Raw genomic sequence first — 22,280 nt, 5'->3', positions numbered from 1 at the left:
CGGCATGCCGTGTGCCATGGATTTGATGGCATTGGGATGGTGGAGGGACGTCGGCGGTATTTGACGGGTGAGACATTGTTGTGGGAGCTCGTGACGAGGTGAGGAAAGGTTATAGGAGATGCAGAACGAGGAGCTTTCGCAATTCATAGCTGCTCTTCTTCGTATATAAATATGGCAACCATCGTCTTGATTGAATTTGATATTGAAGAGAAACTGCAAGAATAACAAAAATCCATCTCATCACCAGGTAAACAAAATAAACGCCATGATTCGCCCGGAGCCATCTCCGCCAACGCGGCTGCACGCGGCAGGACCCCTCGTACAGCAAACACGTCCTTCATGAAACGTAGCTTCACCAAAACACCATCCCAAATCTCACTCCGTTCCATTCCCTCCACCACTCTCCTTCACCCACACTCCTTAAACAAACAACCATGGACCTCCTCCGCGATTTCACCCTCGACAACCCGGCCATCCCCTGGAAAACCTGGATCCTCCGCTTCGGCTTCATCGAATTCGCCCTCGAGACCTACCTGCTCTACCGCCAGTACTGGGTCCTCTGCAGCGGCATCGTACCAAAACAACTCGAGAAAGAGATCGACCAGGACACCTTCGACAAGTCGCAGCGGTACGGACGCGCAAAGGCCAAGTTCGGCGTCATCAAGAGCGTCTTCTCGCTGGTCAAGAATGTCTATGTCATCCAGAAGGATCTCCTGCCGTACGCGTGGGATCTGTCCGCATGGGTGTTGAGGACGTATGCGCCAAGGTGGATGCCGACGGGGGAGATTGCGACGAGTTTGGTGTTTGTTTTTGGGTTTCAGATTGTGGAGATGGTGGTTGATTTGCCGTTTGGGTTGTGGTATCATTTTGTGCTGGAGGAGTCGTTTGGGTTCAATAAGCAGACGTACAGTCTGTACTTTACCGACAAGCTGAAGGGGATTGCGCTGAGCATTGTGTTTGGCGTCCCGATTGGAGCGGGATTCCTCAAGATTATCCAGTCGACGGGCAATGCCTTCTTTTTGTATGTCTGGGTGTTCATGCTGGCGGTGCAGCTGGTTGGAATCACGATCTACCCGACTTTGATCGTGCCGCTCTTCAACAAGCTCACACCACTGGAACCCGGCGAGCTGAAGGAGCGAGTGGAGGGACTGGCGAAGCGATTGAACTTCCCTCTCGCCGAGTTGCAAGTCATCGACGGCTCGAAACGCTCCGCGCATTCGAACGCTTACTTCACCGGTCTTCCTTTCCTCCCAAAGAAAATCGTCATCTACGATACGTTGCTCGAGAAAGCCGAGACGAAAGAGGTGGAAGCTGTGCTCGCTCATGAGCTGGGACACTGGAAGATGGGACACACGAGCAAGTTGCTGGGGATTTCGTCTGGACATCTACTCTTCGTGTTTGCGCTCTTCAGCGTCTTCATCGACAACAAGAGCCTGTACGAGGCGTTTGGCTTCTTCGCGGAGAAGCCGATTGTTATTGGCTTCCTGCTGTTCAATGATGTGCTCAGTCCGACGGATGCGCTCGTTAAGTTTGCGATGAATGCGTTGACGAGGAAGTTTGAGTTTGAGGCTGGTATGTGCAGAACGAAAACCATCTAAATGTTTATCCATACTGACTCTTGCCTTCCAGATGAGTTCTCTCAGAGACTGGGCTACGCTAAGGAACTCGCTGGATCGTTGATCAAGCTGCAGATCCAGAATCTCTCTTCTATGGTATGTATTCAGTGCAACATACATTGGAGAACTACAGAAGCTGACGATTCCACGCAGGACGCCGACCCATGGTACTCATCATACCACTACTCGCACCCCATCCTGACAGAACGTCTAAAAGCAGTAGGATGGACAAGCGAGAAGAAAGTCTCAAACGAGAAGCCGAAGATCGGCGAGAGCGTCGAGGCGAATGGTGGGTCGAAGAAGGAGTTGTAGGCATTGAGGTGCTTGGCGTTCAGGGGATTGGAAGACGATGCAGTTGAAAAGAAGCTGCTAAATATGATACTAGCATAGCGAATGGCGCTGATGAACGCGATGGCTACGGATGACCATTGCAAGCACTTGTCCATCACCTCCTATCTTGGTGTGCGTCGAATGGCCATTCCAGTTCTTTGTGCAAGGCGCTGAGGGTGGAGTCGAATGCGCGTGGCAGCGAGATGAGTTTTGGTGTAAGCTATCATGGCATCAGTCTGAGAGTCCAGATGGTAACGGTGGAGCAGCCTCGTTCGTTGGTCGAGATGAATGACGAACTCCGCCGATACTCACCGTCTGCTAGTCGCCAGCACCACTTGCTCTGCGCACGTTCTTGTCCTTCCGATGGGCCTTCTTCGCACGTGGATTGTTGCTGAGCACGGAATTCTCCCTCGATCTCCTCACGGGAAATGCAGTATGTTGCTTCCTCAAGGTACCAGGTACAGCTGGCTTTAAGGACTTCTTCTTCTTGACCGGTATCTGTTCGTTTACTTCCTTCCGGCTTATCGCTTTCCTCTCCTTCGAGCTCTCGGTTGTATCGGCGAGGACAGATTGCTTGGTATGTCTGTCTGGCTCGGGTACCTCTGTACTGAGGGCCACGGATGACTCCTGCTTGGGAGGACGTGGAATCATCACCCAGGCGTGCCTCTTCGACAGAGCAGTTTGCGGTTGGATGCCTGCTGCTTTTGGCTGCTTCTTGGGCAATAACTCATCTCGCACGGGCAGGTTCTTGTCTGTTCTGCCCCCAGGCGGTAATTTGGTTCCAGCTGTAGATGCGGCCGAAGACTCTGTTTCAATGGATGGCTGGCGTTTTGCGTCAGGCTCCTAGCCCTTGGCTCCCGCCTTTGCCTCCTTTTCTGCTTCTTTACGTGCTCGTTTTGCCGCCCTCCTAGCAGTTTTGTCATCGGTGTCTGCAGCCGGTTGAGAGGTATTGGTCTTGCTCGGGCCCTTTGGTTTTGGCTCTGGCTGAGCGACAGGGCTTTCTTTTAAACCCGATCCTTGCGTGTCCGCCGCTCCAGATGCTCTACGAGCCTTGTCCTCTTTCTCGCGTTGCTTCTTCGCCAGTTTACGTGCAGCCTTCTCCTCGGCGGTTTTGGCCTTTGATGGGACCACAACATCGCCGTTGAGATCGTGTGTGACGACCACTGGCGGCTCGCCGTTCTGTTCGACCACAGGCGCACCTTCTCTGCCACCAACCTCTCCCATGAGGACCTCCTGAGACTGCTCGAAGTCTTCCTTTCTTTGCCAGGTATCGCTGTAGGCCGTCATCGAGTCTGCGTACGGCGTGTTGGCGCCGGTCCCTGCCTTACTTTCGCCTTTGACAGAAGCATCGCTCTCGTCCCAGTCCGCTCGTTTCCTCTTATTGCTAGGCTGGTTCTCTTTTCCGGCCTTCTCAGCCTTCTCACGTTGAGCTCGCTCCTTCTTCTCACGCTTCTTCCTCGTCTTCTCATCTTCAATTTTCGTCTGACTCTCCTCAATCACAGCATCCACACGTGTATCATCACCGCGCAGCACTTTATCAGCAACTCCAGGAGGCGCATTCTTCACAAAGTCTTCGCCATATCTCTCCACCAACTCTTCCTTCGTCTCCGCGACCAGGGATTCCCCACGCAATCCAGCTTCAATGCGACGAAGGTGATGAATCACCCAGCCACCGCTTGGCCCAGATTTGGGGCCATGACGGACGCCGTCTGTCGATAGCCAGGCATCGGGGTGCATCCATGGTGCTTCTCGAGAACATTCGAGGAAATCGGCCAGAGACACAGAAGCATCTTCTGATGTGAGTTCTTTGTCGAGCTCGTCGTGCTCCACGACCGGCGGGAATGCGAATGTCCTGTGTGACTGAGCCATGGCCAGGTGTGTTGCGCTCAGTTTCCACTGCTCTTTTGGGGCGCTCGTTGGCGCTTGTGTCAAGCTCGTAGGTGCTTGCAGAAAGAACTTCGCAGATTGAAGCTGCCGAATCGATAAATTGTCTCTGGCCTGAGATGAACGCAGTCGGTCTGAGCTGTCCACCGAAACAAAAAGTGGGGCACCTCCGCGCGAAGTCCGCACGACTAACCCATTGACGACAGCAACATACCCATTTGGTCAATCACACAACCCAAAATGTTCAGTCTACGCTGTCTGAGAACTGCCCTGGAGGCGTCGACTAAATCCAGTGCGACTGCCATTGCAGCGACCCGATCACCACAGACGAGGTACGACGACCTCATCCCGCGCACCACAAGGAGCGCCTTCTAACCCATATCCCAGATCATTCGGCGTCCTCTCATCACTTCCAACTCGACCCAGGACACTACCAGTACGAACAGCTCTACCAGCCACCGAAGTCCAGTCAACGACGCTCCAAGCAACATCACAACCCGGACTTTCCATCCTACAAGTGCGAGGCGCAAAACGAGACACATACAACCCTTCACATGTTGTCCGGAAGCGAAGACATGGCTTTCTCTCTAGACTCAGGACGAGGACGGGTAGAAGGACGTTGTTGCGGCGGAAAATGAAAAACAGGAATACCCTGAGCCATTGAGGCAAGATACTGTGCATACCATTTGCGAGGCGTTTGGGGATGGGAATAAGGACTGGGATTGGAGGGGACGGGGCAGGTATGGAGCGACGTTCGCCAATGTGCCAGATTCCTTATATCGGGTATCGATCATCTCTGAAGAGCAAAGGCTGGACTTTGAAGCTCTAATAGAAATGCCGGCACCAGTTTATCGACATGGCAGCACCGCTCTCACGTTACAAAACAATCGTCTTGATACCGGCAGCACAGTCACTCATTCATTTGTGAGTTATGCATCCACAATACGCATATGCACGCCATCCAGCAGTTTCCCGCCGGGCACGGCAAGGAAGAATCAGCTGGAATGCAAGCTGCACTCGGCCGTGGCACCGCAATGCAAGGACTCTGCTCATCTTGCTCTCTGCCGCGGACGGTTCGAATCCACGTGGATCATTCTGCAGGTGGCTTGCTAAACGGGATACAGATCGTACCGTCGTATGTTGCTGCGACACAGCTTTCAGACCATCGGACCCATCGCCACGAGCCAAATCACAGCCGCCTCCTTCACACAGCATATTGAACGCTTCTGTTGGACCGCCTTACCTTACCATGCGATGAAGTTGATATGCTCTTACGTGCTGTGTCCAACAAGGTGACTCTCCATGTTGTTATGATTTTTCACCCATTTACTATACGGCCTTGTCCGACATGCATGTTGCTGCCATAGCAACGATTCAATCCACGATCTCGTTCGACGTCCCAGTACAACGGGCTGGTGTCGGTTGTGGCACGCACACGGCACGGCACGGGTCCAGTGTGTCGTTCATGTGCGTCAAGACGAGATGCTTCAGTACGAAGTTGATGATGCTGCCATCGCTGCCATCTCCCAGGCTGTCATAGAGGGCACGGCAACGACTCAATATTTGATGCAACAATCCGACCGTTAACTAAGGAGAAAGCTCAAACTGGCCGCTCGACTCCGGCAAACCGCATAGAGGGTGAGTGCAAAAATTGATCGCCCCCTGGAATGCATCGGGCCGCAGCAAGGACTTGAGCCTCGCTGCTTCCGACCTTTCGGTAGGCCGAGCACGCCAATTCAGGTACGTGCCATCCCAAGAGATTTCCCGCAAGCAGAGTACACTAACACTGGCTGGTATGTTTGGATCTTGGCAGGATGCCGTCGACCTCAGTTCGGGCACATCGCCTCGAAGCATCCAAGCATCCTCAAGGTTCGTAACGCAGTCACGGCCGACCACTTTCACGGCCTTTCAGAATGGTGCGAATGGTGAGCATGATACTGCTCGGTCTACTAACGGTAGCTGCATCTGTTGCAGCGCAGTCAAGTGGTATGAATTGTGGAGAAGAGTACATTTGTGTGGACTTTGCTGACTTGAAGAAGTGCGAGTCGTCACCGTTCTGATCTATCAGTCATGCGGTGTTCCAGTCGAATTCCCGTCGACCCTCGATTACCCGACGAGTGAGTCAGTTCAACAGCAACGATTGACATCGCTGATGAGTATCAGATCCGGCCAGCTACAGCCAAATGTCGACCAGGCCGGCAGGGCCATCTAACACCACGGCGACGCAGTATTTTTCTCCTGGATATCTAACAAGCATACAGCCCTACACTGGTACATTGCCTTTGACAGCTCCTACGACTATCACAACAATCTTGCCCAGTGGGACTCGAAGTGGCATTTATATCATCCAATATCCCCGGACGGGATGGGTCACGGTCACGTCCGCATACATTGGCACGGCAGCACTCACTGGTCAAACAACCGTCCGAACAGTGAGCCCATCCGGCGGCTATCCAGGCACATACTATGTTGAAACGCCTGCGCCATCTTCAACGTACTCGACGTCGAACGTCGTGGGTAGCTATACCTCTAACGGCATAACCTATTCGACCACTTTCGAGATCACCACAGCAGTCTCAGATGCGGGACCGACTCCTGCAATTTCGACACAGATCAATCCAAGCATCAGCGAGCCATTCACTACGACGATTTCTAGCACGCCAGTGGTGCAGATCCCGCCATACACGACCATCTACACGCAGTTTCCGTCTGCATCAAGCATTACGGCACCTGTCACAGTCACCACTATTCCGCCAAATTCAGCAGGCAATGGACAGGGTACGATCATTGTGGGTGTCCCAGCTGTTCGTTGGGTCACCACGACGGTACGATGGACTGGCTCGACTTTGATCACTGCTCCCATTACGAGCAGCTATCCGCCGACAGGCACTGAGGTGATTGATTCAACTTTGGGATTGAGCGTATTAGAACACAATTGCTTTTGTGAGATTGCTTTGGCTCGTCTCGATAGTTTCGTTAAGCCCGAATGGCTGAACGCCTTTGCGGGAGAGGAGATGTGTTCCATTTGAGCGGCCTTTCGGGAAAATGTACTGACTTTTGCGTCACATTAGCCTGGATCCGTCGTGGTGCAGACTCCGCCGCCTGTTGTTTCGACGACAAGGGCTTATTCTGGCACATCTTCGATTCCCTCCCTTATCACGGCGACAACTCTGGTCGGCAGTGGCTCAGATGCCTGGACCGTGATTCTGGAGACATTATCCGGGTATCAGCCTCCACTCTATCAGACGACAACTCAGCTGTACACAGGAGCCTCCCCGATCTCAGATCCAATCACCACTACGTTCGAGCCTAGCGGCACAAATGCCGGGCTGGTTCTGATTCAGACGCCACCAGGCTGGGTCACTTCGACGAGGGCTTACAGTGGCTCTTCATCAATCACCGCGCCGATCACTGCAACCTCGATCTGGCCAGTTGCGGATAGTCCAGGTGTTGTCTGGATCGAGACACCGACTGGATACGCGCAGCCTTCGACGTCCGAGCCAGTGCAGTCGTCTGCTCAGCTCATCTCTTCGACTGGATCTGCGCTGTCTTCGCCCACTCCAGCAGGCTCGTCCCCAGTGCAGAGCTCTTCTCTGTCCACCCAAGGAGGACTGTCGCAAGTTCCGAGCTCTTCTCTGTCTACTCAAGGAGGACTCTCGCAAGTCCCAATGTTTTCACAGCCATCCGCTTCATCTACAGCTGGCCAGTCAATTAGCAGTACATTAGGATCAATTTCAACGCCATCTTCATCGCCCTCAGCCCTTCCAACATGCCCACCCCTTGTTTGCGGCGCCATCGCGAGGAACTCAACCTCTTGCGAGAACTCGTACGGTAATCCATACAACGTGACATGCGGCATCAGACTCTGGGGCACGATCGCCAAGCGTGCTACTGTCCGAAACAGCGAAGAATGCCTCGTCCAGTGCGATCAGACTCCTGGATGCGTGGCTGTCAATTTCTACAGCCAGGCTTCGCCCCAACCCGAAAACTGCGAGCTGCTGAGCGAAGTCGATTATGAGACGAGCGATCCTGGAACAGCTGGCGCGGAAAGGCCTGCGGACGTCGAGGAAATCAATTCCGTGCCGCCGACTTCGAGCGCTGAGTCTACGCCGCCTCCGCAGCAGCTCACGACGACTACCACACGTCTATACACTGGTACTTCTCCGATTTCTGATTTCATCACGGCTACAACCATTCCGGCGAGTGGCTCTAATCCTGCTGTCGTTGTCATTGAAAGTCCTGGTCCCCCTGGCAGCCCTGGCTATCAAACATCTTTCAGACCTTACACTGGGACATCGTTCTTAACGGTAGCGACCACCATCTCCACTGTACTGCCCAGTGATCAGGTTTCGGGGACTTACATTGTGGAGACGCCTTCTGCTGCACTTCCCTCCAGCAATTTTGCCAGCTCGAGCCCTGCTGGCTCAAGTCCTGCTGCATCTACTTCCACCTTGCTTGGCAGCTCGAATTCTGGGATCGCTCTAGCCACTTCTTCTGATGTCTCGAGTTCCGGCGCTCTTCTACCCAGCGTCACTGGCTTTTCGAGCTCTGCTGCCAGCTTGCCTGGTGCTTCTAGCAGCTCGACCTCTGGTGCTATTTTGCCCAGTGTCTTTGGCCCCTCGAGCTCGGCTGCTGTCTCCTCCAGTGCCTCTGGCATCTCAACCTCAGCTGCTCTCTTGCCTAGCATCTTTAGCAGCTCGCTCTATGCTGCGCCTTCCTTGCCATCAACGAACTCAATCTCAGGCTCTGAGACTTACGTCACGGTCACACGGCCTTGGACAGGCACTTCTCCCATTTTCAGTCCGACTATTGTGTCTACGATTCTTCCAAGCAATGGCCAACCAGGAACATATATCCAGGAGACCCCAGCGAGTCTGCTTGGACATGTCACCTCAACTCGCGGCGTGTACACTGGACAAGAGCAAATCACCGCAGCGACGACCGTCAGCACTGTTTTTCCAAGCCAGGGCGCTTCTGGCCCTGTTTCAGGGACATACATAGTCGAGACGCCGTCACCTTTCATCTCTGGAGCGTCCTCTACGACCGCGCCATCAAGTTCTGGGCAGGAAAGTTATGTGACTTTAACAATAGCGTACTCAGGCTCCTCAAGCCTGACCGCGCCGCTGACATCCACAATCGCTCAACCTTCAGCTGGAAACCCGGGTACAGTCCAGATTCAAACTCCTGCTCGATACGTTACATCCACACGAGCATATACGGGAACCATCCCCATTACCGCAGCAACAATCGTGACGACGATCCAGGGCATGGGTTCAGATCCAAACACGATTGTAGTTGAGGAACCATCGCCGAGCGGCGCCTCTTCGTGCGCACCGAACAGCAACGGCAACGTAACAAGCGCGAACGGCAATTCTTACACCGTCAGATGTCAAGCTGAAACGGATGGATCTTCTCTGGGCTCCAGGCAGGCGACTATTGGATTCAATGACTGCTTCGACTTCTGCGATACCACTTCTGGATGTCTTACTTTCACTTTCATCGGATCTGGTCTGATTATCGAAGAAGGTCCTGGAGAATGCCAACTCAAAGGCGCTGCGGCGTCTGACCCGACCTTCACTTCATTCAATGTGAATGCAGTCTCCGCTGTCCGCTCCGGAGGTGTCTCGCCGGGTCCTTCATACTATGTCACAACAATGCGACCGTATACCGGAGCGTCGCAGATCACGAGCCTTTCACCGCCAGCTCCTCTCCGCCAAGTGGTACCAATCCAGGCCTCATCGTTATCGAATACCCTACCAGCTCATCACAAGCGTTGACAGCGTCAGCCACTTCGGCGGAAGCATCGAGCACTTCAGCCAGCTCTTCGGGACTCTCCTCGACAAGCGTTCCGTCGTCTAGCTCTTCACAGCTCTCCAGCACAACAGAAGCATCGACTGCATCAGCTACTTCAGCGGAAACATCGGGTACTGTGGTCAGCTCATCACAAGCGCCACCTCCTGGATACGTTACCTCAACTTCCTATGGCCCATTTGCCGGCACCACAACGCTCACTTCCATCCCGTACAGCGGCACAATCTCAGGCACGATAATCTTAGGCATCCCGGAAACCTCGCAGGCGAACTACTACATCACGTCGACGAGCTATGGATCCTTCCCTGCAACAACTGTCTTGACCTCAGTGGCTCCTAGCGGCACTCACCCAGGCTCGATTTGGGTGGGCATACCGGAAATACCGACTCCAGGATATCAAACCAGCACTTCTTGGGGGCCGTTCAGCAGCCCTACCACCTTGACCTCTATCGCTCCGAATGGGCAACAGTCAGGTACCATAATTGTGGGCCAGCCATGGACGGATACGACGGTAAGAATTCTTCATCTATTCACCAGAAAGCTGTACTAACCGTCTTTATATGAACAGACCACGAGTACCACTTCTTTGCTGGGATATCAAACGTCAACCACTTTTGGAGCGTTTTCCGCACTCACGACCTTGACGAGTTCACCTCCAAGCAATACTCAGTCTGGTTTGATCCTGATTGGGTTGCCTCGAACTGATATTACAACGACGACTACATCCTCGTCGTCAAGCTCATCGTTGCTGCTAAGCTCCGCAACTTCCACGAGCATTACCTCGTCCAGCATTGCTCCATCGAGCTCTTCGCAACTTTCCAGCTCGATAGGAGGATCGACCTCTTCGACGCTTTTGAGTTCAGCAGTAGCGTGGAGCTCTTCGATATCCTCGCTCTCTAGTTCTTCGGCACTGTCAAGCTCTTCGATACTCTCATCGTCCAGCTCTTTAGCACTCCCGGCCTCCTCGACGTCCTCTAGCTCCGCTGGACCTTCGAGCTCTTCGATATCCTCGCTCTCCAGCGCTTCAGTACTGCCAAGCCCTTCGACGTCTTCCGGTCCGGCAGAAGCATCGAGCTCTTCAACAACATCCTCCAGCTCTCCGATATTGTCAAGCTCTTCAGTATTCTCATCGACCAGCTCTTCGGCACTGCCGGTCTCTTCGACATCCTCTACGTCAGCAGCAGCATCGAGCTCTTCATCATCATCCTCCAGCTTTGTTTCGTCCACCTCTTCCGCAGCGCAAAGCTCCTCGTCTTCTTCCAGCTTGGCTCCGACGACGTCTTCAAGCTCCTTGTCTTCCAGCTCTTCAGCGCTGCCAGCGCCTTCGACGACTTCTAGCTCAGCAGCAGCATCGAGCTCTCCAACATCATCCTCCAGCTCTATTTCATCGAGCTCTTCTGCCGCTCAAAGCTCCTCGTTTTCATCCGCCTTGGCTTCGAAATCCTCGCCTTCATCTAGCTTGCTTTCGACGACCTCCGTGGCAGCGTCTTCAAGCCCCTCGTCGTCCAGCTTTGCTTCGACGTCCTCGCCTTCGTCTACTTTCGCTTCCACGACATCTTCAAGCTCCTCGTCGTCCATTCCGCCTTCTTCGAGCTCTTCTTCCTCAACCCTCTCCTTAGGCTACGTCACCGTCACAACCTATAGCAACTACGCAGGCACGACGACGCTCGCAAGCCAAGCTCCGCAAGGCACTGCCTCAGGCACTATCCTGATAGGTTTGCCGTGGACCGTTACGACAGTAAGCCCGAAGTGTCATCATATGTCGCTTCAGCTAACACACTTGGCAGACAACATCCTCGTCGACGCCCGGAACAGTTACCTCTACCACGTTGGGCAATTACCCATCCACCACTACAATTACCACGATTCCATATTCGGGATCTGCGAGTGGAACGGTGCGTCCACAAAACTTGCCAAGTTTTCTGTGCTGGTTGGGGAAGAGACGAGTGCTGACTTCCCTATTTACAGGTGATCATCGGTGCCCCGTTTACCGTGGTTCGTATCGCTTGCAACTCACGCTTCGGTGCCCTGCTGACCCTTTTAAAAGACCACAACAACAACACTAGGAACCGTCACCTCAACCACCTGGGGCGCATATGCTGGGACCACAACGATTACAACGATCTCATGGTCGGGGACCCAAAGTGGAACAGTCATTGTGGGGATTCCGTACACGGTAACGACCACGACGGTATGACAAGAGGAGCTTCACGTGGAGTAGTCCGAGCTAACGATCGATGTTTTAGACAAGCTCTTCATCCACCTCAAGTTCTTCGACGGCCGTGAGTTGAAAGCACTCAAGGCTTTGTTGATCGCGTGCTGATGTTTGACGGCAGACTACGCCCTCGACCGCCACAACCCCTACGACCGCAGTGAGTTCAGTCTGTGGCAAATTACCGGTTCTGTGCTAATCATTGAAAGACTACGCCCACAACTGCCACAACTCCCACGACCGCTGTAAGCTCAAAGCCATTAACACTTTAACGAATATATGCTGATGACTTGTAGACCACATTGACTACTGCCACCACGGCAACAACTTTGACCACAGCTGTAAGTTGAAAGCCTCTATTCTCCTCGTTCCACTCCAAGCGGAACGTTCTTCCCCGTCGCATACAGAGTGTCCAAGTAGTTTGGAGTGCGACTGGGAGCTTGTTCGACTGTAGAATCGAAGGAATGACGAGGAGGCATTTTGATGATTGCATGCTCACGATTTGCAGACTACACCAACCACTGCGACCACGGCCACGAGATTAACGAGCTCAACATCAACCGTAAATACTCTCCTTGATCGGAATACAGGGTATTGCTAACTTTTTGTAGGCCACCGCGATTTCAACTCCAAGCTGTTCGGGAGTCAGCCCTCCATACGCATCAGCATCGACATGTCCAATCGCCGACGATACTATTGTTGGAAGTCCAAATAACATGCCATATAAAGTCCGCTGCGGATGGGATACGCGGGGCAATGCATACGGCACTTTGCAACAGACTTGCACGAGTTGCACGTACGTGGACTGCATGTCCTACTGCGATGCTGGCGCTGCTTGCGTGGGCTTCACTTGGCTGGGATCGGGCTCGAGTACTAACGGGCAAGGCCTTGGCAACTGCTACTACAAGCAGACTGCTGCTCAAGGCGCTCTCGCTGACTTTGACAACTCAGGTGGCCTCGCCGCCAACAAGGTTTCAGTGGTGAAGGCATGTCGTGGCCTGGTTGCTGTCGGCTCCGGAGGTTCGTCTCCAGGCAACACACAGTACACCACTGTCACGTATGCATATCAGCCAACGGCAGCAACGGAGACTACGGTTAGAACATCTACGACTATTGCTCCTAGTGGCACCTATCAGGGAACAGTACGTCACAGTTTCTCGAAGAGCCATTCTAAGCTATGCTGACTCGCCAATAGGTCATCCTCGCAACTCCAGTAGCCACAGCCCCTTGCGTAGCCGAAGGCTACTTATCACTCTACAACAGACTGAACCGCGTCAACCTGCAAAACGGAAGCTCTTCACTGATCGCCGATGTCAATTCTGGAACCGACGCCATCAACTCGCTTGGATACAACCCCATAGACTCATATCTCTACGGCAATTTTCGCGAGGCCGCTAATGCAGGCACTGCTGGACCACAGCGCTTCATGCGGGTCGGCTTCAACGGGAACACACAGGTTTTGTTCAGCCTGCCCACTTTCCGCAGTTTCTACGTCGGCGACATCGATTCTAACGGACAGTATTGGTCGGCATCACAAGATCCTACATGGCAGTGGATCCAGGTCAATCTCAATCCGAACCTGCCAGCATATTAGTAAGTCATTGCAAGCGTTCGTTGTTTCTGTGGCTAATCTTTTGTCAGACAAATTGTCGACAGTGGGACCTCGTCGAACCCGCCCGGCGGCCGTGTACAGGACTGGGCTTTCGTACTTGGCGGAGGTCCTTATCTCTACGGAGTGGCCATCACCAACCAAGGCAGCACAACTCTGAACAGATTCGATCTGAGCACAAAGACGTGGACAGTTGTTGGCTCCTTGGGCAACACAGTCACCGTCAACCCGAACAACGAGAAGCGCTGGAACGCTCTGTACTCCGGCGCTGGCAACGGAGACCTGTTTGGCCTGGAAGGTTATAGTGGACAGCTTTGGAAGTTCAACGTCAACACGCTTGCCGCGGAATTTGTGATTCAAGGACCTGTTGGGTCGGCGGAGGCCGATGGTGCAAGATGTTTGAGTGCTCCTCTGTAATGATCTGGTTTTGTTGGCTTTGTACATTACATCCAGCTCTTCGTAGCTTCATTTCTCAATGTTAATTGTATACCTCACTTCCTGCAACTTTATCTCCATATTTCAGTGCATGCCTCGAGTGATGCATCGTCAATAGGGGTCAATGTTTTGGCCTCAGGCAGCAACCGCACCTAGCGCGCAGCTTATCCCAACTTCACTTTCCCCTCGTCTCTTCCTCCAACAAACCCGTCAACATCATCAACTGGCACACATTCGACACCGACACTCGTCAAATCTGGAGCAAGACATTCGGTCGAAAAGCTTTACCGAGCTGACATCTTCACCGGCTGTCGTGTGACATTGTGGCTGACATCAGATTCAAGCTCTTTCGTTCCCGGCCAGCATGGTGCGGTACGACGTGACAATGTCCTGCCTTCAATACGTGCACGATCCTGGTCAGTGACGCGATCAATCCTACGCCATAGCAGCCGTATTCCTGCGGTGACTTGCAGAAGGCTCTCGCTCCCGTGGAAGCCGCGTGGGCTGTCGGAACTTTCTATTTACCCAGTAATGTAGATGCTTGCGACGGAGAGAGGTGATCCAGTCATCCGTGAAGCTCACTTAGCACCTTGATGAGGACACACAACTGGAAAGGAAAGACTTGCGGATCGCTTGGAGCCCGGTGTCAGACCACGAAAATCTACGAAGTACTTGATCAGCCACAAGCGATATGCGCAACGTTCAACAGCTGAACGTGTTTCCTAGCTCAGCTACTTGGCGGCATGCATGGTATAACCATGACAAGAGTGGCATATCTGGCTCTTCATAACATCTCATTCGCTCATGTCTGCCTACCCCGGGCGTGAAAGATACATCAGCTGTCTTCAGTGGTGACGGAGAACGGGTGGTCGAACTCGCTTCGTTCAACCGATAAGAGCAATGTACGGTATCATTGGTAGGAACTATCTTGCATCTCACCACTCGCGTGCCCGCCTACGCCACTCTCTGCAGGGCGGTAATCATTAAGCATGGGGCTTCGGCGGAGGCGTGATGGCATGGGACTTCTTTCAGCGGCCGGTCTGCTCTCCAGATCCGAGGGATAGTATAAGCATGGACGGTGGTCCTACGGTTCTAAATCTCGTCTTGTCCAACCCATCTCCTCCAGAGTTGCAGCAATGGGCTTCCTCAACTCGTGCTGGGAAGCACTGCTTCAATTGACAAGCTATACTCAAGTATTGAACAGCAACTATCAACAACCTCTTCATCTTCCCAATCATCATGAAGGCGGTCACGGACTTCTCTCGTCGTCTGGCGTATCTTTCCAAGTGGAAGGTACCAACTTCACATGCGAATATCCTACGATGAAAGGATGCCGCAGCTGCAACGACCGCAACGATCGGGAATGCTGGCTTGAGAGGCCCAATAGCAAGAGCGTTCGCTACGACATTAATACTCCTTGTATGTTCGAAAGAAGCCAATGTCGAGCATGCATTGACCCTTTCATAGATGACATGTCCGGCGATGAGTTTGCCCCTGATGGCATCAAGAGAGAAGTAATCAAAACACAACATACAGAAATTGATCATGGCTGATAGGTGCAGTATTGGCTTGAAGTCAGCGTAGACGCCGTGGGTATTCTGTCGCCTTATCATCATTGGCAGAGCTAACCACACGTAGATTGCCCCTGACGGATTCTTGAAGCCGCTAGGTCAAGTGTTCAATCACACGTATCCTGGACCACATCTGCAAGCCTGGTGGGGCGATCAAATTATATGTTCGGTGCCGTCTAGATCTTTTCAAGCTTCTGACAACACACAGGTCGTCCATGTCACCAACAAGGTTCCAAACCTTGGCACCACAATTCATTGGCATGGGATAAGACAGCTCAACACGACACAGCAAGATGGCGTGAATGGTGTCACGCAATGTAAAATCACCGGACGATTTTATACTTGCATTGACTAACAGTTATTAGGCCCCATCGCCTTTGGTGAGACCTACACATACAGTTTCAGAGCTGACCAGATTAGCCACACTTGGTATCACTCTCATTATCAAACACAGTATTCAGATGGCGTTGCAGGCCCATTGACAATCTACGGCCCAAGCAGCGCTAATTGGGATGAGACTTTCACACCCATCATGATGCAAGACTGGGTCCACGACAACACTTCCATCGCATTCAAACAGGAGCTTGGCCGATCCATTCCTTTGGCCGATAGCATCCTCCTGGGTGGCACCAACACCTTTAAGTGCGATGCGTTGAACTCGTCATGCTGTCGAAGCTGCGACCTGAGCAACTGCAAAGAGGGCACGGACGAAGCATTTTGTTGCAAGCCTGATGACAGATGCTATCGGCCCACGTTGCTCCCCAACGGCACTATCATCGAGCAGAAACAAGTTGGCGGAATCTTCAACAGAACTTTTCAAGAAGGCAAACGCTATCTGCTGCAACTGATCAATGCTTCAGCAGATGCTATGTTCATCTTCGCTATCGATGATCATGATTTGCTGGTCATTGCTGCTGACTTGGTACCAATCAAACCTTACAAGTCTGAATCCTTATTCATCGCTATTGGTACGTTGTGGAAGATAACATTGAAGCACCTTGCTGATCAAGACTTAGGCCAACGCTACCAGGTCATCGTCACAGCCAAGCCTAAGAAGAAATCGAAAGTCTGCCAAGCGGATGTCAAGAAGTGCAACTACTGGATCCGGACAAGAATAGCTTCAGGTTGCGGTAATGTTGCGCAAGACAATGAGGAGACTGGGATCATCCAATACAGCCCGAATCGAAACGCTCGCGATCGGCCTGATACAGAAGCACACACCGATCGTGAGGGGTGCAAAGATGAGCCAATGGAGAAGCTGCGTCCGATTGTGCCATGGAATGCGTCTGATCTTCGGAACTCGCGCGAAGACTATACTTTCGTTGCGGCATTCGACGATTTGCCAACCCATGGTGCCTACCGCTGGGAACTCACGGACAAACCCCTGTTCCTCAACTACTCCAGCCCCAGCATCCTCAACGTCGACAACAACGGCCACTTCCATGACGTCTACCAAGCCTCTGTGAACTACACCAATCACGCCTGGAACGGCGGCTTCGTATACCTCGTCATCGATGGAAGTAACATCCAGCAGATCGCCGGCAAGCAAGGGGTGCCTGCAGCGCACCCTATTCATCTCCACGGCCATGACTTCGTAATCTTGGCACAAGTCGACAGCGCTTTCAATGGCACGATCCCGAAGAATCAAGTCGATAACCCAACGAGAAGGGATACCGCATTACTGTACGGCGGCGGGTATCTCGCACTCGCGTTCAAACTCGACAACCCTGGCGTGTGGCTTGTGTAAGTTCGACGGGCATGTCTTCTTGGTCACTCTCTTGCTGACTGGTCTCAGGCATTGCCATATCGCATGGCATGCGTCTTCTGGCCTCGCTCTGCAGATCATCGAGCGACAGGATGAGATTATTGGCTCGATTGGGGATTTAAATCCGACGAGGGAGACTTGCAAGGGCTGGGAGAGGATGGGGCTGAAGTTTCATCAGGAGGATTCGGGGATTTGAGAAGGTGAGCTAGCTGTTGAGGTGTGCTCGGGCCTTATTTGCTTTCCATTGCATTTACCGCTCTACTTGCCCATTGCAGACTGCCAAGGACGCCTATCTAATCACGATGACATGAAGCAGAGTACTCCTCGTCACGCTTGGAATGAAACATTATCCCTCACTGTCCCGCCAGATCATCCACACACTCAAACTCGACCGTACACATACTACAGCCCGCCTCCAAACTTCCGCACTTCCAGCTAACAGTCCCGTTATGGGTAACTCCAAGATACGTCGCGCTACACCCTTCGAATTGCTCGCCAAACACCGGCATCCATTGAATCTCACCCGGCTGGCCCAGAGCATCCGCGGGGATGGTGATACCGTCATTTGCCGTGGAGTCGAGTGTCTCGCTGTATCCGATCCGAGGGCCACACTTGTATTTAAGAGTGAAGCCGGTTGGAAACTTGGTGTAAGAATCGATGCTGTTGGCCTTGTGCCAGCCCTCGAGCGTGCAGATGTTGGTTCCGTTGTGGCCGACGTTGGTGGCGCTCGCGCACGGGTCGATGTAGACTGGTGTTGATGGCTTGGGACCCATGGTCGGTGAGTGGATTTGCAAGGGGGTGGGATCTGTAATGGACGTAAGCGGATGTGAAGAAGAAGAGAGAGGCCAACGGTGTGCTGACTTCGGCAACGTTGCTTTTATTCACTAGATACGAAGGCCGTCCTGGGACAATTCTCAATAGCTTGAACGTTTTGGTGATGGTATTAAGACTTAGTATTAGCGTCCATTGCGCTGCCCCCAGTCTTCTTGTATGCCCATGTCGTTGCACTATTCACGGGCAGTTCCAGGGGCACATCTGCTTTACAAGAGACAGAAGCAAATTTGTTCATTTCCAACTCCGATACACTTGCTTCCCCTGGTAATTACCTTACTCATTCGGATGACCGGCGAGCATGATCGAGTCGGCGGTGTGAACGATATGGTCAGGCATTCCAGTTAGTGCTCCGTGAATTAAAGCAAGCCTTTGATCAAAGTTGGTTTCCGCGCGACAAAGGATGTCCAGAAGGCAGCATAATAACCCCAGCGCACTCTTAATTCTAGGTAGTTATATTGATCTGTGGATTTGTAAACCCGGCTCGGTCCAAAGCTAGCTTTTTGTTCCTCACTCGGTTTTGATCCTAAGGACTACATTCAAAGCACGCGTATAAGGTTGAGACCTGTATAGAGAAGGTTGACGATCGAGCTCCAAGCACATAGTGAGTGACGATCTACCTACCGTCAACAGGACACTGGTCCTCCACGATCCCCCTTTGCCACTTCAAGCCAAGCCGCTCTCACACTGGATCTTGACTGTGCAATCACTGCAAGTCGTCCCCAAAGTCCCATCACTACACGAAGCCGCCGTACCTTGATACGTCGCCCCATTGTACGTCGCGCTGCACCCATTAAACGACGTCAAAGCCCAGTTCGGATCCCACTGGATCTCGTTCGGCTGGCCAAGTGCTCCAACTGGAATCGTGATGCCGTTAACGGCAATGGGGTTGAGGTCGTCGTTAGAGCCGATGGGGACGCCGCCTTCGTAGTTCAAGTCGAAGCCTTGACGGGTGTAGCTGACAGGGGCTTGACCGGGACCGCCACCGCCGACGACGATTTCGACTTCGTGCCAGCCGCGGAGGTCGCAGGTGTCGGCCATGGTGCTGATGGCGGAGAGAATGGTGAGGAGGGAGGAGGTTTTGAAGCTGCTATGCTGTGAGTTGTTGTCGAAGTTGGGCAGGGAAAGTTTGACTGACTTCATTGCTGTGATCTTTGCTGATCAGCTTGGGAGAGGATCACGGTTCGTTGAATGATGAGATTTTTGTGAGACTGTTGTTGTTGCTGATGCTGCTATTAGTCTTTATGGAGAGTCCTCGCGTTCCTTATATGTTCCAGGGCGTGCCCTCCGTCCCTGCACTCGAAGCGTCCTGCCTCACCTTCGCCTCACCGTCGTTCAAGGCTCGTGCAGCTGGGCCACGGAACTCTCCCTCTCCAGACTAGTGGTTACAGCCTATAACGCGATCTTCCAGGAATACACGAACCGGTGCATAGAAAATTTGGCGACATGCCCTATGGGATGCCTGTGCTGAAAGACCAACATCATGGCCCATGATACCAGCGTCGCCATGACTTACGGAAGCGGGAAGCCTCAGATAATTCATAGACAGGGAGCTGGTATTCTTGGTGTTGAAGGATCTCGCCAGCCGTCTTGGCCATGGCAGTTCTTCCGCTTGCAGCGTTCGCGATGTTTTGCCGTCGGTACAGCCTCAGCCAGAGCTGAACACCAACAATGTTGCCTCGAAACGAGGTCAGATCAATGCCGCTTCTCACTGAAGCGAATTCCTTAAGCTGCCCCGTCTAGGGAATTTACGCAGGGTACGTCAATGTGCATTTTTTCAATCTTGTTATTCTTCCGCCTCCGGAACACACTCTCGATTCGCTCGCGTTGGATCGATGGGATGCCCGAGCTCGTAACCGAAGTCTGAGAGCAGCTCATGAACCAAACAGTATTCGTGAAGTGAAAGCTGCGTGGTGATGATGCATTCCTTGTCCTTCGATTGCAATAAAGGTGAAGAAAGATTCCAGCGACACGAGGTGAGGTTGAGGAAAGACGGTCCAGTTGCGTACACTTCATACCGATCATTCTGAAATGTACGCAAGCGGTCCGCTCTTTCCTCACCTTCGCCCAACGCAATCTGACGTCTTGTCGTCAACAACTCCCGAGCAGACGCGAAGAGCTTGAAAAGTCTAATGCCACATAGCATTGGACTCTTCGGCTGAGCATGACTGCTAATATACCCACAGGCGAATCGTCAAACCCTCGGCCCACGCCGCCATCACTGTTGGCCTATCTTTTTCCTGAGTCATGATTTGGATGACTGCATAGCTTTCTTTAGTGCTTTCTTCTTTCATTCATCTGTCATCTCCTCTCCGCGCAAGAAGACAGTGTAGCTGCGACGATGGAGTCTTCCAATGGCTTTCTAGGCTTATCGATGGAGGACCGAGGCCTTGCCATTTACCTTTTCGCCACAGGCGTATTGCTGGCCACATTCGTGGCATATCGAGCCTACTTCGACCGGTTACGAGACGTCCCAGGACCATTGCTCTGTCGCCTGACATCCCTCCTGGACTGGTACCACTCCTACGTAGGCGACGAATCGAAATGGATAGACACGCTTCACGCCAAATACGGTCCTGTCATTCGAATTGCTCCAAACGAAGTCGTCATCTCAGAGGGCCAAGCGTTGGCTCCCATCTACTCGGAAAAAGGAGGCTTCCTAAAAGCACCATGTTATAAGAACTTCGATTCCGAGGGCCATGAGACGATTTTCAGCGCTCTCGATCCCAAGCACCGGGCTGTGAGAAGCAAGGCGGTTATGCCAATGTTCAGCACGGCCAACCTTCGAGCACGGAGCGATGCTATTGAGGGATGTGTGAATGATTTGGTGGAGAGACTGCAAAAGGAGGCGAATCAGAGTCGTCGCGCGGCAAAGGAGACTGGCAAGCCTTCTCCTGTCAACGTGCTCCAGATGTCTCGCCGCCTTGCTATCGATGCCGTCTGCTCATACCTGTTTGGCCTACAATACGGCGGCGTTCATGAACAAAGCACCAAACTTAGCGCCAGCAACTACGTCGACTCCATCGTCGCCTTCGGCCGCTTTTTCTTCCTTCCGACCTGGCTCTTTCAACCAATCCTGCTAATCTCCGAATACCTCCAACCACCAGACGCCCAGAGCCAAGAACGCGTGGAAGGCTTCACGAAACCCCTCGTCTCAATCTCAAAAGAGTCCGACAACACCTACCAATCCCGCCTCCTCAAAGCCGGCATCACCGAACACGAAACTGACGTCCAAATGAAAGACGTAATCTTCGCTGGCACCGACACAACCGGAACGAACTTCGGCTCCCTCCTCTTCCAGCTCGCAAAACACCCCGACGTCCACGCCACGCTGCGCGAGGAAATCCTCGCCGCGGAACGAGAAGATCCAGATTACAATCCTCAGAACCTGAAATACCTCGACGCCGTCCTCCGCGAAGGCCTGCGCACATCCATGGCGAACCCAACTCGTTTCCCTCGCCAAGTGCCCCCTCAGGGCTTCCTCTACACCTCGCTCACCACGACCAAAACCTACAATCTCCCCGCTGGAACTCTCGTAGGCCTCTCGCCATACACCCTCCACCTGAACCCGGCCGTCTTCCCCGACCCCTACGAGTTCAAACCCTCACGCTGGCTCGACGATCGTGCCACGCCCGAGATGTATCGTGATTGGATACCTTTTGGTCTGGGACCGAGACAGTGTATCGCGAGGAATCTGGCGATGGTGGAGCTGTGTTTGGCGACGAGGGCGGTGGTGAGGAGTGGTGTTTTGGAGGGGGCGAGGCCGGTAGGCGAGAGGTTGGAGGTGTTCGAGTGGTTTAATGCGAAGGTTAAGGGGGAGAGGATCGATCTTGTTTGGGAGTGAGACGAGATCTGAGATGAATGGAGAGGATGCAGGAAGAATGGTTCCTGATGAAGTTGCTGCATAGAAGGCGAAGCCACGAGCAGGTATGTAGCTGCTTAGTATAGAATCGTCGTATGCTTACGCGAATGTGCTTGGATCATGTTCCCCGATGATTCCAAGAAGCAAGAGAGCTGAGAAGATCGTTGCGAGAGTGTGGCTCGAAAGAGATCAATACTTGACCAAATGACTCCCTATTATGCTTCCAGATCTTTACCGTCTGCAACAGCGTATGCACGCCGCATCCTCTTCACGCCGTGCCAAGAGGCGGTGAACTGAAGCCAAAGTCTGCGCATCTCGAACCATATGCGAAAGAACCCCTGTCAACGAAGAAGA

General features: G+C 52.9%; 8 protein-coding genes across 8 annotated transcripts; 5 read left to right on the top strand and 3 right to left on the bottom strand.

Moving 5' to 3' along the window:
- Positions 1 to 434: 434 nt before the first annotated feature.
- On the top strand, positions 435 to 1,928 carry M409DRAFT_66607 (uncharacterized protein; the record flags this gene model as incomplete). Its single annotated transcript, XM_033817009.1, has 3 exons — positions 435 to 1,572; positions 1,630 to 1,712; positions 1,770 to 1,928. 3 exons carry the CDS (start codon positions 435 to 437, stop codon positions 1,926 to 1,928), a joined length of 1,380 nt encoding a protein of 459 aa, XP_033667489.1.
- An 861-nt stretch (positions 1,929 to 2,789) lies between these two features.
- M409DRAFT_54930 (uncharacterized protein) lies at positions 2,790 to 3,815 on the bottom strand (the record flags this gene model as incomplete). The annotated part of the gene is made up of 1 exon (XM_033812867.1): positions 2,790 to 3,815. One exon carries the CDS (start codon positions 3,813 to 3,815, stop codon positions 2,790 to 2,792), a length of 1,026 nt encoding a protein of 341 aa, XP_033667488.1.
- Positions 3,816 to 5,743: 1,928 nt separating this feature from the next.
- Positions 5,744 to 10,191, top strand: M409DRAFT_23232 (uncharacterized protein; the record flags this gene model as incomplete). Its single annotated transcript, XM_033806693.1, has 5 exons — positions 5,744 to 5,816; positions 5,870 to 5,947; positions 5,994 to 6,724; positions 6,902 to 9,492; positions 9,549 to 10,191. The coding sequence occupies 5 exons, from the start codon at positions 5,744 to 5,746 to the stop codon at positions 10,189 to 10,191; spliced, it is 4,116 nt and encodes a 1,371-aa protein (XP_033667487.1).
- Positions 10,192 to 10,307: 116 nt separating this feature from the next.
- Positions 10,308 to 11,219, bottom strand: M409DRAFT_23231 (uncharacterized protein; the record flags this gene model as incomplete). Its single annotated transcript, XM_033806692.1, has 2 exons — positions 10,308 to 11,018; positions 11,115 to 11,219. 2 exons carry the CDS (start codon positions 11,217 to 11,219, stop codon positions 10,308 to 10,310), a joined length of 816 nt encoding a protein of 271 aa, XP_033667486.1.
- A 181-nt stretch (positions 11,220 to 11,400) lies between these two features.
- M409DRAFT_23230 (uncharacterized protein) lies at positions 11,401 to 13,879 on the top strand (the record flags this gene model as incomplete). Its single annotated transcript, XM_033806691.1, has 12 exons — positions 11,401 to 11,536; positions 11,610 to 11,636; positions 11,689 to 11,832; positions 11,888 to 11,923; positions 11,978 to 12,013; positions 12,063 to 12,098; positions 12,150 to 12,194; positions 12,362 to 12,415; positions 12,465 to 12,497; positions 12,739 to 12,995; positions 13,049 to 13,446; positions 13,510 to 13,879. The coding sequence occupies 12 exons, from the start codon at positions 11,401 to 11,403 to the stop codon at positions 13,877 to 13,879; spliced, it is 1,572 nt and encodes a 523-aa protein (XP_033667485.1).
- Positions 13,880 to 15,219: 1,340 nt separating this feature from the next.
- Positions 15,220 to 17,429, top strand: M409DRAFT_23229 (multicopper oxidase; the record flags this gene model as incomplete). The annotated part of the gene is made up of 7 exons (XM_033806690.1): positions 15,220 to 15,316; positions 15,365 to 15,411; positions 15,460 to 15,486; positions 15,536 to 15,785; positions 15,834 to 16,436; positions 16,485 to 17,211; positions 17,264 to 17,429. The coding sequence occupies 7 exons, from the start codon at positions 15,220 to 15,222 to the stop codon at positions 17,427 to 17,429; spliced, it is 1,917 nt and encodes a 638-aa protein (XP_033667484.1).
- A 157-nt stretch (positions 17,430 to 17,586) lies between these two features.
- M409DRAFT_23228 (uncharacterized protein) lies at positions 17,587 to 19,207 on the bottom strand (the record flags this gene model as incomplete). The annotated part of the gene is made up of 2 exons (XM_033806689.1): positions 17,587 to 18,038; positions 18,820 to 19,207. 2 exons carry the CDS (start codon positions 19,205 to 19,207, stop codon positions 17,587 to 17,589), a joined length of 840 nt encoding a protein of 279 aa, XP_033667483.1.
- Positions 19,208 to 20,438: 1,231 nt separating this feature from the next.
- Positions 20,439 to 21,908, top strand: M409DRAFT_66605 (uncharacterized protein; the record flags this gene model as incomplete). Its single annotated transcript, XM_033817008.1, has 1 exon — positions 20,439 to 21,908. The coding sequence occupies one exon, from the start codon at positions 20,439 to 20,441 to the stop codon at positions 21,906 to 21,908; it is 1,470 nt and encodes a 489-aa protein (XP_033667482.1).
- Between the last annotated feature and the right edge of the window lie 372 nt (positions 21,909 to 22,280).

This window comes from Zasmidium cellare, assembly GCF_010093935.1.
Source record: "Zasmidium cellare ATCC 36951 unplaced genomic scaffold M409scaffold_18, whole genome shotgun sequence".
Classification (NCBI taxonomy): Eukaryota; Fungi; Ascomycota; class Dothideomycetes; order Mycosphaerellales; family Mycosphaerellaceae; genus Zasmidium; species Zasmidium cellare.
This window is presented reverse-complemented; position numbering and strand designations above follow the sequence as displayed.